The sequence below is a fragment of the Anolis sagrei genome, chromosome 1 (genome assembly GCF_037176765.1).
Source record: "Anolis sagrei isolate rAnoSag1 chromosome 1, rAnoSag1.mat, whole genome shotgun sequence".
In the NCBI taxonomy this organism is placed as follows: Eukaryota; Metazoa; Chordata; class Lepidosauria; order Squamata; family Dactyloidae; genus Anolis; species Anolis sagrei.
This window is the reverse complement of record NC_090021.1, coordinates 91,381,060-91,405,679: the sequence shown is the minus strand read 5'-3', so window position 1 is coordinate 91,405,679 and position 24,620 is coordinate 91,381,060. Positions and strand designations below refer to the sequence as shown.

The 24,620-nt window shown below is 38.9% G+C and overlaps 1 protein-coding gene across 5 annotated transcripts in view; it reads right to left on the bottom strand.

Annotated features, from left to right (window-relative positions):
• Positions 1–2,761: 2,761 nt before the first annotated feature.
• The window catches only part of HS3ST5 (heparan sulfate-glucosamine 3-sulfotransferase 5), a 264,511-nt gene continuing 242,652 nt past the window's right edge, over positions 2,762–24,620 (bottom strand). For all 5 annotated transcript variants that reach the window (XM_060753200.2, XM_060753198.2, XM_060753196.2 and 2 more), the window contains 2 exons: positions 11,477–11,615; positions 2,762–4,802 (listed from right to left, as the gene is read on the bottom strand). In XM_060753200.2, coding sequence (XP_060609183.1) covers positions 3,872–4,802; positions 11,477–11,583 — 1,038 coding nt within the window. In that variant the 5' untranslated portion in view covers positions 11,584–11,615 and the 3' untranslated portion in view covers positions 2,762–3,871. The remainder of the gene's footprint in view (positions 4,803–11,476; positions 11,616–24,620) is intronic.

The following is a 24,620-nucleotide window of genomic DNA, read 5'->3' as shown; positions in this document are numbered from 1 at the left end:
ATGCCTGCTGAATATTGGTTTGAAGTAGCTGTCCTGGCATAACTCTAACTATACAAATCAGGGAAGCACCATCCAGCAAACATTGTACAATGGGGGAAAGGCACAATGTCCATAAAGTTGTGTTGCCATAGCCCCTGATGATATCAACATAAACATGATTATGGTAACATCTATGGAAAGTTGTACAGAATTCAGTGAGATGTACTTTGAGGTAAAGGTACATACTTCATCACACCTTTTGTAAGTGCACTAGGTTAGTTGTAAACAACACATCTGTTCCTTTCTATCACTGCTCATAATCTTATCAGTTATTTTTGGCTTTGTGGGCAATGGTATTCACTCATGTTTTAACTTGAAAATGAACAATGTTATTGGATATTCCATCAGACCAATATCTCATTTTTTAAAAAATAATATTTTTTGCCACATTGCTTAGACTTCTTCTGGCCCATCTTTCTTCCACACACATACACATTACATTAAATCTAAATGCTTTATAAACCACTTAAATTGAACTGAATGTGCTATTCCTAAACAAAATAACCATGACCTGAAATAACTCCAGACAATTAAATATGCTCCAAACAATAGTTTTACTTTCCTGTGGTGCATTTTAATTTGCTTTTTGAACTTTCTCAAGTTTTAGAAGTACAGTGAAACCTTGACTTAAGAGTTTAATTTGTTCCGTGACAGAGCTATTAATTCAAAGCACTCTAATCTCAAAGCAAATGTTCCCATTGAAATGCTATTAATTTGTTCCACCCCCTGCCCCCAATTTTTTTGTTACGTGCTTTTAAATAAGAAAAAGAACAAATCATGTATAAATGCACATTCACAAGGAACAATTTAAAAAAGATCCATCTTTAAATGGTAGAAGCACAAAGTGGTGGCAAGGAAGCATAAAGCACACAGTGAAGAGACAGAAGCATCATTTTCTTCATATTGAACTCATTCTAGCCTCCCACTCTCTTCACAAAGCCAAACATACCAGGAATAAATACCACACAAAATCGACTAACCCAAAGTTCATCAAAGTGGACAAGAGCAAAACAGACAGCAATCTCCCAAAGTGGACAAGAGCATGAGGCACGGAGGCTGCTCCCTTAAAGCCCTAAAGCCATGTACTGCTGCGCTAGCACTCTCTTTGGTGCTAGTTCTTAACTCAAAACACTGTTCTTATGTCAAAATGACTGAGCAACAGCTCTTGACTCAAACAGTCTTAAGTTGGGATGCTCTTAAGTAGAGGTTCCACTGTAGTTTATTCAAAGATAGAACAAAAAAGTACCTGCAGTTTCATTTATTCACATCCTCAAAACTATGTCCTCTCTAGGTTTTTCTGTAAGAAGAGCTACTAGTGTAGATGCCTGAATGCAAGATTTTTTAAAACCTGGTAAGAGATTTTTGCATGGTGGTAATCTTGCAGCAGCAAGAGTGCTGATCACCATACCAGACACACTGGTTGAAAAAGAGCTGCACTTTCCATTGTGAATTCAAGGTGTTAGTGATGCCATTTAAAAGTCAGGAGTTCAGTACATGATCCTCATATATACCTAAATGAAGGACTGGCGTCTCCTGTGTTTGAGGTCTTTGCCTGTGCCCCACCAATGGAAGAAATACAACATGGAAGGACATGGTAGATGGTCTGGTGATCTCTTGTTAGCCAGTAGTGGAGTACCGTCTCACTGGAGACTCAGTTGGTATCAGTGTTCTCTAAAGTTCAAAGCAAAGCTAAGTCTTTTCCCTTTCAGTGTTTAAGTGCTATAACTTTTAAAGCCATTTCAATTTGTTGTATTTAATGGCTGGAATTCACTAAGACAGTTACGATTGTATGACCTAGAGTTTGTATTCATGATCCCTACTTATCCACTAGTTTAATACATAGGGACAATGAAAGTCCCCTAGTCTCCTTTTACTAGACATCAGCTGCTCCAAGGAAATGGGGGCCTGTTCTCCTGTTGATTAGGAAGCAACTGGCTGACTTCCCCATGCTGCATGAGCAATCTCCTGTGTAAGGAGATTGTGCCGTGGTGGTGCGATGGGTTAAACCCTGAACTGCTGACTTGAAGACTTGAAAGTTAGCGGATCAAATCTGCGAGATGGGGTGAGCTCCTGTCTGTCAGCCTCATCTTCCCATGCGGGGACATGAGAGAAACCTCCCATAGGATAGTAACACATCTGAAAGTACCCTGGGCAACGGCTTTGTAGACAGCTGATTTTCTCACACCAGAAACGACTTGCAGTATATTCTCAATTCATTTCTGACATGATAAAAAAGGAGCAATCTCCTGTGCAAGGAGGATTTGTGATAGTTGTACTGGGGAAATGAAAGAAAATGAGAATGTCTGTCAGCTGCTTCCTGATTGATAGGAGATGGATTCCTGTTGCTTACAGCATCTGTTTCCCAGTAAATGAGGTTGAGATTGTTGGGTTAGGAGATACTATTTAATTAATTATAGGATCTGAAAGGCAGAGAACTAACATTGGTCTCTGCAGGAAATGTTATGGCACTATGTATTCCTTAAGATATCACATCTAATGCTGTGGACTTTCATTTTATGTTTCGCCTGTATATCTGTGTAAACAAACCATATATCAGGGAATTGCCATGCATATCACATTCTTTTCAGAAAAGTGAGCCAGGTAAATGCTGGAGTTCTTGAAAAATAACATTGCATGGAAATGGGAGTGAACTTACTGAAGTAAGGAGACATCATAAAATATAATCAAACAAGCAATAAATACAATCAAGGAAAAACCCCACTTGCACATATAGCAATTTTAATCCATTCCATTTTAAATACCACAATAAATTTAATTTTCACAATAAATTAAATAGCCATATTCAGTTTACAAAATAGAATTACTTAGTGTGAAACCAGTATTTACAAACAATATACATTATATACAGCAGGTTTCTCTTTGTCAACATACAAGCATAGAAGGGGGAAAAAGATACTTCTTTTTCGACATATGATTGACATGCTACAAGTGCCAAGATGATCCATACAATAATAATAACAATAAGAATAATTAAAAAACAATAGTGCAAACTCACCACAGGTAATTTGAAACAATGTTGGTCGCATGAGAGAATTTCCTTTCAAACAATAGGAAAAACTTCCAAGAGAAATCAGCATCACACAGGGTATAGCTTTACACTGCAAACTTATATTGTTTTTGTTTTACTAGCCAATGAACATGGTTTCCCCCCCCAAAAAACCTGGAAATGCAGGTGAGAATCTGAGAACCCTGGCACTCCCCATCCATCCAGTCACAGAACTCATCCCAGGATTCCTATGGAAAGCAATGGTTAAACCAATATAAGTCTGACGCACAGATTTACACCTTTCAAAGGTCAGTATTCCTTTAGCAATATGTATCTGAGGGCCCTTCCACACTGCCATAAATTCCAGTTCAAAGCAGATAATGTGGGATTTTCTGCCTTGATATTCTGGGTTATATGGCTGTGTGGAAGGGGCCTATAACAGCCTATTGTAGACCTTCCAATACCTGATTATGTAATAACTTGTAAAGTAATCCAGCCCTCCACTAGATTTGTTTGTTTGAGTGTATAGAGTACTGACCCTTTGAATGGAATTGCTGAATTTATTTATTTAAATGACTTCTCATTTAACTGTATAGCATAAAATGATGCAATTATACAGAGAGTAAGCTTTATGTTATTCACTGCTCTGTAGAAAAAATGATCCCACCTTATATTTGGTCACACACTGCATATGTACACGTATGCATGAAAAAAAAAGGATTACTTTGATAGCTGTGTATACAAAAAGTGCATATTTTTTTTACTCTAATAGAGACACGGTTGCATATCTCTGGGTGCAACACACAGTGTTGTATGAAATTTCTTTTAGGGCCAGTTAAATGTCCTCCCTGTGATCTGGTAAAATTTCTGATTAAAAGGGTGAAAAAACTTGCGCAATTTGGTAATGACAGAGGAGTCGACCTCTGGATGGATACGTCCCTTGCTTCCTGCCAGGCACTTGTTAAAGACAATGTTAAATCGCAAGCAGTAAAACCCTCTGGTGGCATTGAAATATAAATTATATTGACTTATCCTCGGAGGAAGATTTAAGAACTTCTCTACCAGCTGGAGTTCTGGCAGTGGTTCCGTAATGAGACGATCGCCATCGACAATGTGAAACTGCTCTATGGGAAAGTACTTTAACCACCTCTCCAGATGTTTGGTGTAGATGCTGGTTCTTACTGCCTTGTATTTAGTGTTCACTTCACAGGTATTAGGATCAATCGACAGCTTTTCAAATTTGTAGTAGGTTTTATTTTTTCTTTCTTTCCCCTCCAGCACCTGAGTGTAGTCAGAAATAGCTCTTGTTGTGGGTTCCCTGACAATGATCAGTAATTTGATGGATGAGTTCATTTTATAAATCCTTTCAGGTACCTCCTCGGTGATAAAGTATGCAGGACTTTTCTCAATTGTTATTTGATGAGGATAAGAAAATGGCATTTTTTTCCTGTACCACTCAATGCCCTTGGCATAGTTCTCATCATTATCAAAGTAGTGGATCTCTTGAGAAGCTTTGACCACTGCCGGGTGAAGATTGAGCATTTCGAGTAGAGCTCGGGTTCCTCCTTTCCTCACTCCAATTATTATGGCCTTGGGAATCTGCTGGACCAAACTGTGAAGTCGGATTTGCTCCTTGCTGGCATTGCCCTTCCGGAACTCATGTAACAACCCACGCTTATATTGTAGAGCTCGGAGAGGAATTTCATCTTGGCCACGGAGTCCAAATCGACCATCAATTGGGCAAATGGGTTGCAGTCTACAGTTGAGAGAAGAGAAGGAAATACGAGTTCAGATTATGAAAGCCAAACCATTATATGTCTACACAAAAGTCTCACTGAGCTCAAAAAGGAAAACCTTTGGCAAGTGAACATCAGATTGAAGTGACTCCTTCCCCATTCTGCCATTAAGAACTCTCTGCTGAATCAGAGGTATTCCACAGACAGCAAGGGTCCTTCCATCCTTAGAAGGCATATCCTGAGTCCAATCTGATATATTCATTGCAGAAGTACACATGCCTGCACACATGTTATTTTAAAGAGTGCATGTTACATACTCAACAGGGCTTAAATGCCCAAAAGGCATCAAATTCTGTCAGATCTAGAAAGCTAAAAGGGGTCAGTCCTACAAAATTCATGAAGTAACAAAAAAGAAACAGTTGATTTCAAGGCACACACACAGGTAAAGCTTTGGATACAAGGATTGCAAAGTGGACAACTGGATGGGACTACTAAGCAAATATCAATCATCAGGTTCCCAGTTCTGGCACCAGCTGCCAACTAGTGCATCATACTCACTTTTTCCACATTGATCACATCAGTTAAATAACTACATTCAGTCAGACAAATATTCAATGCGAGAAATAATCAAAACATTATATGATGGGGGACCTCATAACACCATTTTATTGTTTTCATTGAATGTATTAAATATCGTATCTGGTTAATTGAAAAGATGGGTGAGGATTATGGAAGGTGAAAACCTTGTCTGAGGTATATGTATGGACTATCTTATTGCAGACAACAATTCCTTTCATAAAGCACAAGAGTGGAAATTTTGATTCAGGTGGGAAGATGCTTCACTAGAAGCAACAGCTGTCTACAGATAAGCAGATGCAAAGTTATAACTTCATGTCAGGAACCTGCTGTGCTGCATGGTGAACTACAGAACTATGATTTCAGAGCTGATCCCCAAGCAGTGAAGTATTCTCGGGTTCTGGACCTCCTTGACAGAAAAGGCTACAAAAGGCCTCATGTTTGGACTCAGACTTTGCCTGAGGCTCCAGCTGTTTTCCTGCCTTTGGGATATTTTGGTTGTGCTTTTCTTTGGCTGTCACTCCTGACTTGGCTCCTGAGCTCTGGCACAATTCCTAGTTTCCTCAGCTGCTTGATCATCAATGCTGATTAGGGTTACCAGGTGTCTCTTATTACAAGGGATTCCCTTAGTTCAGGCCTAGAAAGCTGGTCCCTTATTATAATGGGGTGACCCTGTCTGTGGATTGGAAAGCTCTTCCTTTTTGCCAAAAATCCTCTTTACTGGAATGTAGGCACAATGCACGTATCATGTAATTTATGAATATAGATGAGATGCTAAATCTACAGAGAAACATGGCTACATTAATAGAAATCAGTGCTTTTATTTGGTACTAGCCACCCCCTGCCACATGTTGCTGTGTGCAGTGTGTGTATATGTGTTTTGTGTGTGTGTGTGTGTGGTTTTGCAAATGTATTGTGTTGTAATGTATTTTCTGTTTTTTGGCTTTTAAAGTCTCTTCTGTTGTGTTTTTCAGTGTTTTTATGAGTGATGGTCACTCGTTGGCCTGATAGGTATATTGTGTCCAAATTTGGTATCAATTCATCCAGTAGTTTTTGAGTTATGTTAATCCCACAAACTAACATTATATTTTTATTTATATAGATAGAATCATAAGAGTATGATGAGACCACAAGGGCCATCTAGTCCAATCCCATCATGCAGGAATACACAACCAAAGTACTCTGAACAGGTTAGCATTCAAAACTTTTAAAGGAGGAGACTCCACCATACTGCGAGGCAGCATATTTCTCTGTTGAACAGCTCTTACCACGAGGAAGTTCATCCTAATTTTCAGGTGGAATCTATTTTTCTGAAGTATTAATCTATTGTTCTGTGTCTCTGGAGCAGCAGAAAACAACTTTGTGCCATCTTCATTAGGACAATAGGACTGCCATGTCACCTCTGAACCTCCTCTTCTCAAGCTAAACATACCCAGCTCTCTGAGCCACTCCTCATCTAGCATGGCTACCATTTTGGTCACCCTCCCCTGGACAAGTCCCAGCTAGTCAATATCCTTCCTGAATGGTGATACCCAAAACTGGACACAGTCTTCTAAGGGAGATCTGACCAAAGTGGGACCATAACTACCCTCAGTCTAGACTAGTGCTTCTCAACCTTCCTAATGCTGTGACCCTTAATACAATTCCCCATGTTGTGGTGACCCCCAATCATAAAGTTATTTTCATTGCTACTTCACAACTGTAAATGTAAATGCCTGATATGCAGGATGTATTTTCATTGACAGGACCAAATTTGGTATGAATACCCAATACGCCCACATTTGAATGCTGGTGGGATTGGGGGGAAGGATTTTGTCATTTGTGAGTTGTAGTTGCTGGGATTTATAGTTCACTTACAATCGAAGAGCATTTTGAGCTCCACCAAAGATGGAATTGAACCAAACTTGGCACACAGAACTCCCATGACCAATAGGAAATACTGGAAGGGTTTGGTGGACACTGACCTTGAGTTTTGGAATTATAGTCCACCTACATCCAGAGAGGACTGTGGACTCAAAACAATGATGGATCTGGACCAAACTTGGCAAGAATATCTATATGCCCAAATATGAACTCTGGTGGAGTTTGGAGAAAATAGACTTGATATTTGGGAGTTCTAGTTGCTGGGATTTATAGTTCACCTACAATCAAAGAGCCTTCTGAACCCCACCAATTACAGAATTGTGCCAAATGTCCTACACAGAACCCCCTGACCAACTGAAAATGCTGTGTTTTCTGATGGTCTTTGGCAATCCTTCTTACACTTCCTCATGACTACTGATCTAGACCCTATCGATGCAGTCCAGAATTATATTGGCTTTTTTAGCTGTTGCATCACAATTGTGATTCATGTTTGGACTACTAAGATTTCTAGACTCCTTTCACATGTACTATTTTCATGCTAGGTATCCTGCAGGCTATATCAGTGCACTTCATTATTGCTCCCTAGGTGTAGTACCTTACATTTCCCCTTGCAGAATTTCATTTGTAAGCTTTGGATCAGCACTCTAATCTGTTAAGGTCATCTAAAATTCTGATCCTGCCCTCTGGAGTATTAACCACCCTTCCTAATTTGGTTTCATATTCTGATGATCAGCCCTACATGTCATGAATTTCCAATGTCCCTAATTGCTGTTAACAAAAATCTGGTACCACTAATATTAACTCTACAGAGCAGAAAGCTCCCTTCTTTCAACTGCTTCTTTCAGACCCCCCCCCCCCCACACACACACCTGCCCTTTGACAGTCTGGCCACTGGTTCGGGCAATTAAGATGCAGCAGTATCAGGAGATAGGGAAGGGGAAATAGCAACTATTTGCATGTTCAAGGATGTTAACTTTCATACTCGCTTTGTGACTGTAAGAGAGATCAAGGGGGTAGACAGGCACTGTGACATCTGTACTAGAATCACCAGTGAATAAAAATCTATCACAGCTTCATTTTTTTTAAAAAAAGAAGGAACAAGGACAGAGAGAATGAGAAGAATAAACTCATCTTGCCATTAGCAACATTATATATGAATCCTATGGAATACACTACTGCTGGAGTTCAAGGAGTCAAGTACTGTGTCTGGATAATTTTATGACCATTAATAACATTTGTAGCTGTGCAAGCTTAGATTGGTGATAAGGTTAATTAAATTTCATGCCTCAGGGCACAGGACAAATTCCTGCAGGAGCCAAGAAGGAATTTTCATGCCATACATGAAATCGCATAATAGGCTATGGTAGTTTTGCATATATTTATAATATGAAACTTTGCCGAGAGATAGTGGGATGATGCTAGCTTCAGCACATGAGCCTTCATTTCTCATCAGATGCAAGCCTTTCTGAATGAAACTGGGCACATTATTGCTGTAAAGGGCGGGGGGGGGGGGGGGGAGGAAAGCGGAAAACGAATGGAATGCAAGATAGGATTAGTCATTACGTGGGCCCCCCTCCCCACTCCTTTATCCACCCATCCTTTGGAAAGCAGAAAACAAGCCAGGGCTAAAATCCTGTTGTGGAATTATGAATGAATAACCCAAAGTTATACATATCACTATTCGGTATTTACAATCCCTGTGTAGCCCCTAGTTTAGTTTGTGGAAGTCCTGCAATCATAACTTATTGGGAAGTAGCATCTGAGATCAACTGGGGTCTGTTTTCTTGTCAACTGGGAAGCAACCTGGTGACAGTGCCCTACCCACACAAGTTATTCCAAATAGGGGAAAATGCCCCCATAAATTGCAGTGGTTACTTTCTGATAAATGGGGATAGCAGGTCCAGGAACTTTTTAAAAAGGAAGTGGGCTGCAGTGTGCTCCAAATCCCCAAGTATGTCTGTGGTTTGCTTCTTCCTTCCATTTTGTTACTCTAAGATAATATTAGTGAAATTTGGCTGCTTTGCCATTATTTCTCTCATCACAATTCCATTTTCTGTTTTAGCAAAGTCAGTACTGTCCTCAAGTATGATCTCAGGGCATAGACACTCCTTCCATTTCTCTGAGCAAGGATGAGGAATTTCAAGGCAAGAGTACTGCATTGGAAAGCATATATAACATATCTTTTTTTCAATTTGTCTGACTTGGTGATTTGGTTTTGAATGGCATTCCCTGCAACTGTAGTTGATGCTTAAGGTGTCATGCTAATAAACAAACAAATAAATATGCTAAATAAATAAATGAATAAATACCAGAGACATCACCCCTCTAACATCACCAGTGTCACCCAACTGTGATATTACAAAGCATCAACCCTGGGGCTCAGATTTTGATCCTGGGATAGTCTTGATATGGTAACCCACTCCACAAATAATACAGCAATGTACAATTGTCAGTTCCAAGAGTGGGTAACTAGAAGCTGGGAGAAGACCATGAGAAGAACATAAATGCTTTGGCATGTTATTCTCTCCCATACAGGCTGGAGTTCAAGATGTGGTCTAAGGGCAAATGTTCTTGAGCTGAAGGTCTGGTGTAATAATTAAATTCAAGTTGGGGCTTAGATGGAAGAAAAGCAAGGAACTCTGTATGTTGTTTTCAGCTCCATGGTGAAAAAAAATAGAAGATAAAAGATGAATGTTATTAAGATGAATGGAGGAGATCAATTTTGTTACTTTATGTTGTAAGAATGGCTCAAGCCTTATTTGAGTGGTTTGATTGCATGGCAGGAGATTGTACTAGATGTCTCTCATGGTCCCTTCCAGTTCTATGATTCTACAATCTTGTTACAATAAGAATGGGCAACTTTGGGCCCTTCCACACAGCCCAATATCCCAGAATATCAAGGCAGAAAGTCCCACAATATCTGCTTTGAACTGGGATATCTGAGTCCACACTGCCATATATTCCAGTTCAAAGCAGATAATGTGGGATTTTATTCAGCTGTGTGGAAGGGGCCTGAGTCCATACTCAGATAATGTGGGTTTTCTGCCTTGATATTCTGGGATATAGGGCTGTTTGGAAGGGCTTTCCAGGTGTTGAGGGTTTGCAACTCAGGCCCCTTCCACAGAGGCAGTGCGGACTCAGATATTCCAGTTCAGAGCAGATATTGTGGGTTATTCTGCCTTGATATTCTGAGTTATATAGCTATGCAGAAGGGCCCTCCAAGAAGCACAGCTAGCAAATGCACTCCAACAACTTCTAAATGGCTATGTTTTGTGGTTGTCTCTGCAGTGCCATGTATACATTTAACAATGGCTGTGGACATAAATTACTCGCTTGTTAATTTCAGAAGACAGCATACATTCCCTCACTCAATTTCTCTGGAGCATGTTATGTGATCGTAATTAGAAGTAAAAGCTGGTAGCTGTGTCCCAATGGCTTGCTATGTATAGAATCAGAAAGGAACATTTCCTTGAGGTCAAACTCAACAGGAGCTGGCAGTGACAGGAACTGTTATATCTCCAGTAATTTCTGTGAGAATACATATCTGTGTTCTTAGCCAAAAGTTTTTTTTTAAAAAAATGCACACCCCAATTTTATATATGTGGCTGCATTGTCATTTGAGAAAACCATTCCCAGCAAGAGCCTCCTCATTCATCATATCTGGAAAGTATTTTTTAAATTTTTTTAAAAAATGAAAAAGAATGCTACAAACCTCACCAAAATTGGCTAATTAACATAGTTAAAATTCTTTCTCCCTGCAGCAATCTTTCAAGTGCAGTAGGATTCCAAGCTTGACAAGCTAACTCTGCAGGCTCATGCATAATTTTAACTACCACTGTAGCCCATTAATTGCCTGCTCATAAATTTCAGAAAGGAAGATGCATAAATACATCATAACTATTTGTTGAGACTTGAGGTCAACCTGCAGATGCACGCAGACAAAAACCAGCAAACGTTCTGACATATTTACTGTATGCCACTTTAAAACTCCTTCTGAAAACAACTGCAGGTGCTCACAGAATATAAATGGACAGGCTGACTCTCACTGGGTTAAGCAAGCTGAAACCCCTTCAGTATATGCACACTCTCCTCCATTCCTAAATGGAATGGAAAGAACAATGAAAATCAATATTTCAGCACTTTCCAATATTCAAAGGCTTAAGAGGAAGTCCTTGAGATGGGGATGGAAAAAGACCTCACCTGGAACCACTGATAATTACAGATATCACCCATCTGTGCCCATAGAATGACTTACCTATCCAAGCTCCCAACTCTGGCAACTAGATATAGGAGACTTCCAATAGCAAGGCTGCCTAAAACAAGGAGCTTCTGTTTCAGCAACACCTGCTGTTTGAATAGCATGGCCCTCCATCAATCTTCAGGACTTCTTCAGTCTGCAGGGAACAGAAAGCAGAAATGAGTGTGAGCAGTAGCAATATACATGCATGCAAATGTTTATATCAATTCTGACAAGTCATTAACCCATTTTGGTATCTTAATAAGCCTTCCCTCATCTGTCTCAATGTTGCTCATAGAAAATCAGTGTTTCTGAGAGAAGGTCCTACCAATTTTCACTGGAACCAAAATGAGGGAGGTCTGTGTAATTATGTAGCAGGAGGGTAGTGACTGTGTTCCATGAAATATTAGCTGCCTGTTCAATAATTTGGGTTTTTATACAACATGTTCTTTCCATACGTCAAGGGAACCACTGACCACATAGGGAAGCTAATGAAGAAACACAATCTACAATCTATCTATAGACCCACTAAGAAAATCCAATAAATGCTACATTCAGCAAAGGACAGGAGGGATCCTTCACCTCTACAGGAGTTGACCATATACTGTGTGACAAGTCTACATTGGGACCACCAAACACAGTATTGCCCAAACAATGAAAGGCACTGCAGACTAACTCAACCAGCATATTATTTGAGAACACGGAAATAGTGGACTACTCTAACAACTGCCATGTCAGACTACACTGAGAAGCCATTGAAATCCACAAGCATGTGGATAATTTCAACAGAAATCTGGCTACTGAAATACTCTAAAATCAGAACAGCAATTAAAGAGGAACACTAAAAAACAGAGGAATTCCAGACTAGAAACAACCAGGGCCAGTAATTTTAGAGAAAATACAAGCAATTTAGTTGACACAACTCAGAAAAGTTAATTTTTGGGCTGCAGATCTGTAAATCCTCTGTATATTGAGAACTGATGTGTCAAAATGTATTGTCAAAGGCTTTTATGGCCGGAATCACTGGGTTGTTGTGGGTTTTCCAGGCTGTATGGCTATGTTCCAGAAGCATTCTCTCCTGATGTTTTGCTCACATCTATGGCAGGCATCCTCAGAGGTTGTGAGGTCTGTTGGAAACTAGGCAAGTGGAGTTTATATATCTGTGGAAAGTCCAGGGTGGGAGAAAGAACTCTTTTCTGTTGGAGGTAGGTGTGAATGTTTCAATTGGCCATCTTGATAGCATTTAATGGCCTAGCAGTGTCAAGGTCTGGCATCTTGATAGCATTTAATGGCCTAGCAGTGTCTTAATGCCTGGGAGAATCCTTTGTTGGGAGATGATTAGCTGGCCCTGATTGTTTCTTGTCTGAAATTCCCCTGTTTTTGAGTGTTGTTCTTTATTTACTGTTATGATTTTGGAGTTTTTAAAAAACTGGTAGCCAAATTTAGTTCATTTTCATGATTTCCTCCTTTCTGTTGAAATTGTCCACATGCTTGTAGATTTCAGTGGCTTTTCTGTGTGGTCTGACATGGTGGTTGTTAGAGTGCTCCAGTATTTCTGTGTTCTCAAATAATATGCTGTATCCAGGCTGGTTCATCAAGTGCTCTGCTATGGCTGATTTCTCTAGTTGAGTTAGTCTGCGGTGCCTTTCATTATCATATCTATTTTATGGGTTTTATAAATGATCGATAATTTCAGTATTTCAACTTGATTTTGAATATTGTTTATAATATGTGCTTGATTATTGTTGCATGCTATTTTGACATTTTCATATACAGTTAATAAATATTCATAAACAGAGTTTTGAGGCTGGAAGCAAGCTACACTCCTGGTTTTGAAAAAAAAAAACAGATTATGCTGCACTGTTAAGCAGAGTAGGGGTGCTATAGCATTGTGGTGGATATCACAGTAAATCCTTTCTTATGAAGGATTGTTGAGCTGCTTCTATGAGCACCCAGCCCCAAACTCTTTTGTTCACACATGCAAGTTTCTCTGTTGGAGGGCTGACTATGCATTGTGGCAAATCAAGACTGGCAGTGTAGTTGGGCTGAAAGGAGCTCCCTAGGCTCAGAGTCAGCTTCTTTCATGCCCCCCCCCCCCCACATATATCTTATGACTCCTCTACACTGCCTTATAATCTAGATTATCAAAGCCAGTGGTTCACAATCTTTTTTTTTTTTACCAGGAACCACTTGACCTTGGACCACTTGATCAGAGACTACTTTGACGAGGGACTACTTTCCAACATTAGTACCAAAAGGGTTATGAATCAGTTTTTGGTCAGCTTTAGATTCGGTTTGGGGTGCTGATTCAGAAAATTTCATTGGATAGACCACATCAACTCTAATTCTGATACAGAAATTTGCCATGGTCAGTGACAGGGAAGGAGAGGCAGGCAGCATGAAAGGAGCAGAAATAAAATAAATAAAATAAATACATAAAGAGGAAGGAGGCTCGTGGACCAGATTTTTGTCCTCGCAGCCCACTGGTGGTCCGTGGCCCACAGGTTAAGAACTACTGATAAAAGCAGATAATCCACATTATCTGCTTTGAACTGGATTATATGAGTATAAACTGCCAGATAATTCAGCTCAAAGCAGATAATCTGGATTTTATATAGAGGGAGGTAGAGAAGATCGGATATAATTTTTTTAAATAAATGAATAAATAAATATGGCAGTGCAGAAGGGGCTTAAGATCAGAATCAAAGAGGAAACAATTCCAAGATGCCACCCCCATTTTTACTCAGTCCACACCTGGGAAACAGGGTGGTAAAACTGTATCCATGCTTAGGTTCATAAAGTTCATTTACTAACTCCAGGGAAGGTTGAAAGAAATCTACAGCTCTCCTCCTTCCTTCATAGCACAAAAGTAGAGTTGCCAAAGTAAAAACTGAGGAAGGCTACTATATCTTTATTAGTTGTATAGAAGAAGACATTTGTTGCTTGGGTTGTTGTAAATTTTTCAGGTTGTATGGCTGTGTTCTATAAGCATTCTCTCCTGATGTTTCACCTGCATCTATGGCAAGCATAGATGCCTGCCATAGATGAAGAAACATCAGGAGAGAATGCTTCTAGAATGTGGCCATACAGCCCGAAAAACCTACAACAATCCAGTGATTCCGGCCATGAAAGCCTTCGATAATACATTTGCCACTTGGGAGGCAAGCAAAACTTGCATACATTTCTTCTTCACAATCATTAAAGATGTAGGAGCCTTCTCCATTTTTTGCTTTAACAACTCTATGACTGTGAGATTTTTCAGTACTTAGAAGTGTAGGTTTAGAATTTGAACTCTAAACAGTACAAACCTAAGCATTTTAACTCAAAAGTAAATTCCAATCATTTGTGAGGATTATTCTTGGAATAGGACGACTTAAATTAATTACGCATTGTAACTCCTGCTGAATCCAATGGGACTTATTTCTGGGTAGACATGCACACAATTGTGCTTTAAGAAGCTCAGCTTCAGTTATTCAAGTGAAAAGAAAACAAAACACATTGGATAAACATGTGGGTCTCATTAATGTCTCATTAGTATCATGACTATCAGGAACACAGCTGTAGGTAAGAGGAAAAAAACCTACATAATTCAGATTCTAGAAAGCTTTAGTATTCACAGTGTGTGCAAGAGCTCAAAGCAAATGCAACTCCATGCCATCTTTGAAAGATTTACAGCTTTTAGGTGAGTGTATAATAAGAAAAAAAACAATACAAAGGCAAGCAATGCCATGCCAGCAGGTAATCAACCCTTTTCACGTTTCCTTAATGTTTTAATTGCACATAACAATACCATCTTTATCTTATTAGAGTCAGCAACAAATCTAATGAATCTAAATCTAATGGAACATTTTGAAAATAAATGCCTTAAAATGAAAATAAACTCCTTAAAATGAATTATCTTCATGCATGTTATTTACTTTTCAGATTGAATTTCCTTTTAAGGTTTTACAAGAGTTGCAGCATTTTTTTGAAGTTTCCTGCAAAGCTTTTCCCATTAGAACGGTTCACACATGTTGAGAAATCATTGACAAAGAAGTATTCTGAAGACCAATACAGTAAACAAACATATTTCCCCAGGCGACAATATCAGAAGAAAGATTTCTATAAGAAAAGCTGCAGTTCTCAAACCAGAAGCTCAGCTGATAGATAACATGGCTGATTCTTTAAGAACAAAGTGAATGGTAATCTGAAGTGAGCCATTCTGAAGAGCTTTGATTAAAGTGACACATCTAATAGAACCATGCAGAATTCAGTAAAGCGACCCTGGGCTTTCTTAGGATACCACTTTAACTGCCCTGGCTAAATGCTATGGAATAATGGGAGTTTTGTATTTACAAGGTTTTAGCCTTATCTGCCAAAGAGGGCTGATGCCTCACCAAACTACATCCATGACAGTTAAAGTCATGTCAAACTGCATTAACTCAACAATTTAAATGCATCTGGTTAATTAACAACAGCAACTCTACAAATGAGAGATCTACAAGTTTCACATCGGTAGCCCTGCTAAGGTCTTGCAGATTCAGAGCAGCTTCATTGAGTCCATCCATCTGGAATGTGGTCTTCCTCTTTTCCTACTGCCTTCTACGGGCCCTTCCACACAGCCCTATATCCCAGAATATCAAGGCAAAAAATCCCACATTATCTGAGTGTGGACTCAGACAACCCAGTTCAAAGCAGATATTGTAGGATTTTCTGCCTTAATATTCTGGGATATAGGGCTGTGTGGAAGGAACCTACCTTACCACGCATGGAAGTCTACATGGCTAGGAGATATTGAGAGTTTTATATCCAGGGTCTTGTGCTTTTACTAGAAAGTATGTGAAAGTAGAAAATATGGGATTTTATTCACCTGTGTGGAAGAGGTCTAAGACCATTGATACTGGGAAACATTCAATAAAATGGCTCTACTTCAAATGGACTCATTATCACACCTGTGTGAAGCTTCACTAATGGATCAGTGGTTTTTTGCATTATCTTTTTTTCTTTTGGCAGCAAATGCACTTTTGTTGTAATGTATGAACTATATCTGAGAACTTGGTTTTAAGAAGAATAATTACCATAAATAAATGACAAAATGGGGGCAAAAGGAAGATTCATGGACCCTGAGTAAGTCTCCTTGAAGCTAATAACTAGTTTAAAAGGTGACCGAGTGTCATATTTGTATTGTATTTCAACTCCTCCCAGCTATCTAGAAAAGTATGTGAAGAATATCTTTTAAACACATCTAAAAGTAGATTTGTCAGTAAAGGAAAAACAGCATGATATCAGGAGAGTAAAAGCTAATTGAAACCCGTAAAAATACACTTAATTTTTTTTGTTTAATTTTGCATGTATCAAAACATGCTTTTGTGTAATTTTTTTAAAAAGTGATCAAAAGATCAATCAGTTGGCAAGGAATCTCTCTATTAAATCATTCATAAATCAAGGAAGGTACTACACTAAAGCAGAACCTGGAATAATGTATCTGACTAGTATGCCAGGGCTGGAGACTTTCAGTCCTTCAAATGATGGTGAACTGCAAGCCCTGTTCATGGAAACTAGAGTCTAAAAGCATCTGGTAACCCACTGTTTCTCTAGGCCAGTGGTTATCAACCTGTGGGTCCCCAAATGTTTTGGCCTTCAATTCCCAGAAATCCTTACAGCTGGTAAACTGGCTGGAATTTCTGGGAGTTGTAGGCCAAAACACCTGGGGACCCACAGGTTGAGAACCACTGCTCTAGGTTGACTGTATGTTGCATATATAATATCTTAATATTTTAGACAGTTGCTTGCTCAAACTTTTAGAGCCCTTTTGAGCAAGATACATTCAGCATGCATCATGCCAGCAAGAAACCACATTCCCCACACATTGGAAGAGTTGAAAGAGACTACAAGGACCATTCAGTCTAAGTTGCCATCATGCAGGAATACACAAAGCATTCCTATTAGGTAGCCATCCAGCCTCTGTTTAAAAACCTTCAAAGAAGGAGACTCTACCACAACCCAAGGCAGTGCCAGTTGCCCTTGTACCAGGAGAGTTGCCTATCTCTGATAGTCAAAACTTGCCCTATCATATGCAATATGAGTTAAAGGCACTCTGCATAAGAAGAAAAAAAAGGTAACAAATTAGAGAAGCAATTAAAACATGAAGATGAAACTGGTCTACCCAAGGCATAGTTTTTAAGAGAAACTGCATGAATAATCTACATTCATCTTCAAGGGGTCAAGAAAATACCCCCACCTGAGCCCCTCTCTTACTTTTAAGGTGATTAATCTAAAGAACGGTTGCAAAGAGCTGCATAAGTACAAGACAGTGAAGAAAGTTATGATAAACTGTGAAATTATACTATTTCATTTCCAGAAGTTATTCTTCTACAACCCTCTGAAGAAATCTATATAAATAAAAATATAATGTTCATTTGTGGGATTAACATAACTTAAAAACCACTGAACAAATTGACACCAAATTTGGACACAATACAGCTATTAGGCCAACGAGTAACCATCACTCATAAAAACACTGGAAAGCACAGTGGAAGAGACTTAAAAAGACAAAAAAAATTCATTACAACACATGCGCATACCCACATATGTACACTTATACACAAATATATATACACACATACTGTTTACACACATATATACACACACACAAAACACATATACACAGACTGGGCCACAGCAATGCATGGCAGGGGACAGCTAGTATCAAATAAGAATAATGATATGGCAAACCAGGGTAAATAAAAAACTGTTTCAACTGCTGAAAAAATCCCACAATTTGAAAGATGCCTTTGTTGCACCAGTTGTAACTAGGGCTGTCCAACCACGGAAAAATTTGTTTCTAAATTTGATTCATTTTTAGGGGATTTTTGCGTTTCGTTATTTAAAAGAATTCCGAAATTTTTCTTTTAAAAAGTTCGATATTTACGAAATTTCGGAAATTATGAAACAATTTCGAAACAACGAATTGATTCGTTAATGGTGGACGCGATTGCGCAATACGCTAAAAAACCCTCCAAATGGGACAGGGGGAACTTCGGAAGCTTCCCTCTCCCTCTGTTGTTGACTGTTGGTGTGATAATTTTTTTATCACTGATAAAACAAACAACGACTATAAAACTTGCACCAGACATACGGAAATAATAACGAAATAATAACGAAACAATTTCGAAACAATTGCGAAACAATTTCGAAACAATTACGAAATGAATTGGAAAAATTCGTTTCGTTTTTTAGTTGCTCCTGAATGGTTCAATATCGCTTCATTATATATATAAAAATAACGAATTAATAACGAATTACGAAATTAACGAACGAAACCGCCCAGCCCTAGTTGTAACACCACTTTTAAGATGTAAAGTCCACTGTAGGACCAATCTTAACCAGTAACCCATCATTCTCATGGTTTGACCAACGATTAATAGCAAAAAAAGCCTCAAGATACTATGAAGAATTCACATGTTTAGAATGCTGTATGAATAAGGCAGCTGTAATTTTGTGGAAATGTTACAAAGAAAAGCCCATTTTTACTGTAGAAATTTCAGGAGAACAGCTTGGTCAGGTTTGCATCTGTTGGGGATACATCACTCTGTGAGATGGGTATAGAATTGTCACATCATCCTCACAATAGGACCTGTAAGACAATTGTTCTGAATAATAAAATTATACTAATGTATATATTTGGAGGTTAAAATATGGCAGAGCAAACATGACAGTTACATGTAATAACTTTCAGTTACAATCCATGATATCTCCAAGTAGGGCTGGAAAATGACCCAATCTGGGTGCATCATATTGTAGAATTAATGCAATTTGACACCACTTTAACTGCCAAGGCTCTCTCCTATAGAATCCTGAGATTTCTAATTGATGTACGCAGCATTATTTGGCAGAGGAGGCTAAAGACTTTGTAACACTACAACTCCCATGATTCCATAGCACTGAGGCATGCCAAACTGCATTCATTCTATAATGTAGTTTCAGCCCAAATAATAATAATAAAAAATCTATGGATAGTTGTAAGAAACCTTCCTTAAGCACTTATGAATTTAAAGTCTTTGTTCCTATTTTGTGTGGTTATAGGATTTCTTATCTTAAGTTTTTCTTGTTTTTCAAGCAATAAGAATAATTCAAATTAAGACATATAGCATATATACTGTATACTCTGTGTGTATAACATTTTACTATTACAATGAAATAATTTCTTGCTCTTTCATGAAAGAATTATGATACTTATACGAGTTCATTATGAAGCTTTTATAATGTGAAATGAAAATGTCACAATTTTTAGAAATGAAATATTGATTAATATTGTAGAAAAAATGTACCTTTGGAACAGGCATGGGCAGGCTTCAGCCCTCCAGGGGTTTTGGGCTTCAACTCCTATTGGCTGTTAGGAATTGTGGGAGTTGTAGTCTAAAACACCTGGAGAGCCAAAGTTTGCGCATGCCTGCTTTGGAATGTTCTTTCACTTTTTGCATTACTATAGAACTGCTATAGAATTTTGGCATATCATATCTGAATCACCAAGATGTATGGCACTGAAAGATCTTTTCAATATGATTTTGTGATATTGCCAACATTATCACAGATACAATTTTCAAGCAATCTCAGTCTTACAAATGTGTATTATTACAGCTATGCAGAGACTGGCTTGCATTGATGAACCACTAGAATTCCACAGTTAGGAACTCATAGGTATATAAGCAGAGGTGGCCCTAGGTAATTTTCAACGGTAAGCAAACAGTATTTTGCCGCCCGTCCCCCCCCCCCCAACCAATCACTGATATATATTTTCTGTTCGTCGTGGGAGTTCTGTGTGCCATATTTGGTTCAATTCCATCATTGGTGGAGTTCAGAATGCTCTTTGATTGTAGGTGAACTATACATCCTAGTAACTACAACTCGCATATGTCAAGGTCTATTTTCCCCCAAGAGCGCCTCAAGAGCGCCCCTGGGCAAAATCAACTATATTGCAAATGCTTACTTTGCGTAATGGGTTGAGCCGCCCCTGTATATAAGCTATTGTCTACTTATAAGTCTCTACAAAGGTATCATATATATTTGCACAGCTCATCTGTACTATGATTATTATTGTATTGTGGCTTTTACTTTTCAAATGATACATATTTTAAAAAAAATATTCATGCTGTATTCACTTTTACTGTTTTCTCATTTTTGCTACTAATGCATAACTATATCACATCTGAAAATGTTGCAAATACATATAAATTAATGGTTGTATCTGCATGGTACCTTGGACTCCTTCCTTCCTTCTATAGTGATATGCTTCACAGAATCAGGCAGTTACATGGCTTCAGATTAATTAAAATCTGGGAGCCATTTCAATTTCGCTTTCCTCCAATCTATCAGGAAGGTAGTATTTTTAAGAAACAGACATGCTGGAAGTCAGTAGAAAACATTAATATATGTTCAGATCATTGAAGAGGAAGCAACCGACGAAGTCATTCATGCTGGAAATGTGTTTTAATGCTACATTACAACTGCTGCAATAACTATGTAGATTCTCCTGTTCCTGCTAGCAGCACACAAAAATCACACAACACAAGAAGGGAGAGAGACACCACTTGCTGCGCATACCAGCATTTCAAGTGTTTGGGAGGTTTAGCAGAAAATAAACAGATGAACTCAAGTGCTCTTCTGAAATCTAATTTTTATTTTCAGGAGAAGAGATAGATTGTAATCACGGAGTAGTAATGGAACAATGCAGACATTAGGAACATTTCATACACAGTTGTGAACACAGGGAAAACAAAACAATGATTATGGAATAACAAGGTTGTTTTAATGCAGAAAAGGAAACAAAGCCATGGGTTATTCAGGAATGGCACACCCTCTCCATGGCAATGGTTACCTTCACCTTGACAACATTTTGTCCTGACTTCCAAATGTGGCAACCTGTGAGAGACTCCAGTTCACACATGCTATGCATCACTTGATGTTTACAATATTGCTTGTAAATGAACATTCAAATATACCACTAAAGACAAAGCTTTCTTGTGAAATGTTTCTCATGGTATTTAGTTCACAAATCTTGAAGCCTGTCACTATATATGGTCCACACATGTGTGTACCAGGCCCTAGGTAAAGGTTTCCCTTGACATTAAGTCTAGTCGTGTCTAACTCTGGAGGGTTGTGCTCCTCTCCATTAGTAAGCCAAATAGCTGGCACTGTCCATAGACGCCTCCAAGGTCATGTGGCCGGTATTACTGCATGGAATGCTGTTACCTTCCCGCCAAAGCGGCACCTATTGATCTTCTCACATTTGCATGTTTTCAAACTGCTAGGTTGGCAGAAGCTGGGGCTAACAGCAAGAACTCACTCCACTCCCTGAATTTAAACCATCAACCTTTCGGTCAGCAAGTTCTACAACTCAATGGTTTAACCCACCGCACCACAAGGGGGCTCCAGGCCCTAGTATGAGCCAAGTCCATCAACTCCAGTTATACCAAGATTATATTTAGAAGTATACTTATCATGCAGAAATATTGCACAATTGTTTCTATTGTGCATCCTTGCTAGTTTTTAGACCACGAGATCCAGGTTTACCTTAGCCTTCAGTCATGGAACATAAACATATGCAAAATGGGTGCTTTAATCCTTGACGTCCTCTAATTAAAGGTTATTACAAGACCTCCTCCTGAAGGCCCTGGAGTGTCACCATGAGGAGATACACTGAGCCAGAGATAGCTGAAAGAATATGACTTAACATAGGATAGCATATACACAGTATGTAAAAAGCCACGTATCTGATTTAGCATTCAAATGACACTGCCTTAAGACAAGCTGCTTGTTCACAAAGAGCTGTTTCTCCTGGATCATACACTTACACCTATAAGAACCCTGCTAAAAAGACTTGTAGAGGTAAGTTTGAGCAGAAGAAAACATTTAGCCTGTTTCTCCAGATTGTAAGACTTACGAAATATTGACTAATAATGCAAATCCCAGTGGGCCAGGCTTTGATTCATTGTCCAATACAATTTTACTTTGCTGTACCCCTTTCCCAAGGGAAGGATGGGTTTGATGACATCCCTCCTCCACCCCGGTCAGGGGTTTGCAAGTATCATCAGCCGAATTGCTCCTAATTGCTCTGCTTTCATTAAATTTGGAAAAAAAACAAATACTTTCGCCTTTGATACTCTCCAGGGTGAAATTTGAAAACTAAATTTATCTCCTAACCAAGTGAACAGGTTATTCTGCAAGAAAGACAGTAGATTTCATTTACAATTTACTTTGTGGAATAGCTTAGCTCAGCAAGTCTTTACCAGGTCTACATGGCACCACAGGGGATAATCTATAGATCTTGTGGTTGAGAATACAGAGCTTTTTTTAATGGATGTGTATGGGATGGTGGTAATTTACTATCTTTGGCAACTCCTTCTCGCCACTTGCGATTGCACGGGGCAGGCAGACAGCTGTGGAGAGTTTTTTCATATCTCTCACCCATCCCTAAAGATAAAGTAGTTCCCATTCATAGATTTCCCCAGGGGCCTTTAAAATAGTGGCATACAGGAGATGTTTAAGAGCCCCCCCCCCCCAACATACACACACTCACACACACACACGGGAGGGGGCCTAAACAGCAAGTAAGAGGATGTTGTGGTGTCAATGAAGAAACACATGGGGAGAATAATATTCATTTTTTTAAAAAAAGGAGAAGCAGAAGCAACAGCCAACTGGGCTGAGCTAAAGCTCACATTATTGATCTGGCTGGTTGCCATCAGACACGAGAGTCTCATTGCCTGTACGCCTGAGATCTGTGTGCCATATACATATATCCTAAATATTAGGGCTGGGCGGTTTCGTTTCGTAATTTCGCAATTCGTTAAAAATTCGTTATTTTTTTTTATAACGAAGCGATATTGAACCATTCCGGAGCAACTAAAAAACGAAACGAATTTTTCCAATTCGTTTCATAATTGTTTCATTATTGATTCGTTATTGATTCGTTATTGATTCGTTATTATTTCCGCATGTCTGGTGCAAGTTTTAGTGTTGCTGTTTGTTTTCTCAGTGAAAAAAAATATAATTATCACACCAACAGTCAACAACAGAGGGAGAGGGAAGCTTCAGAAGCTTTTTTGGCGTATTGCGCGATCGCGGCCGCCATTAACGAATCGATTCGTAATCGATCCGTAATTGTTTCGTAATTGTTTTACGATTTCCGAAATTTCGTAAATATCGAACTTTTTTTAAGGAAAATTTCGGAATTCTTTTAAATAACGAAACGCAAAAAACCCCTAAAACCCCCTAAAAACGAATCGAGTTTAGAAACAATTTTTTCCGTGTTTGGACAGCCCTACTAAATATATCTACATGTCAGAATAAAATTGCCTTGTTGCCAGTGCTGTTTTTATGTTCTAATTTTTTACATGTGCCTTGTGGGTTTTTGGATAATAATGCTGCATATTTGGTGAATAGGAATGAATTAAAGGTAAGAACTACTGGCCTAGATGCTATTTTTCCTGGTGTTCTATGTCAGCTTCAAAACATGTCCTGACATTCTGTAATTTCCTCTTGTTTTGAAGATGCATATAACTAATGACCTCATCATATTGAGAGGGGAAAGCATGGGTGACCACCCCTTTAAGGGAGAGAATGGTCCCTTTAAAGGAGAGAATGCCCTGATTGGAGTTCTGCGTCCCCATCACACTCACACATGGAAACTTAAGAGCTGGCAATACACTCATCTTACATTCATCACAAGGTCAGTATTAATTTTTTTTAATTAAGAGAAAAACCAGTATTCGAAAACAAAGAGATCCCTTGCCCTGTCCAAAACCTCTTACATTAAAGGAGACTGGCACCAGTTTAAAACTTCATCTTCCCATGGGAAAAATTGTTCTGCCCCAAATCCCAAATGATACAAGAGGCAGTGCTCCAGGTTAAAATCATTTCTTTCCATGGGATCCTATTGCTCTTCATTAAACCCCAGAGGATCCAAGAGGAAGTGATCTACGTTAAAACCATTGCTTTCCATGAGATCCCATTGATCTGCATGGAGCCCCAGAGGATACAATGGACAGTGCTCCAGGCTAAAACCACTGCTTTCCATAGGATCCTATGGTTCTGCATCAAACCACATAGGATACAAGAGATTGCTGATGGTTCGGTAATGAAACAGGACAGGAAACTTTTGATGGTTCCCATCTCACCTGAT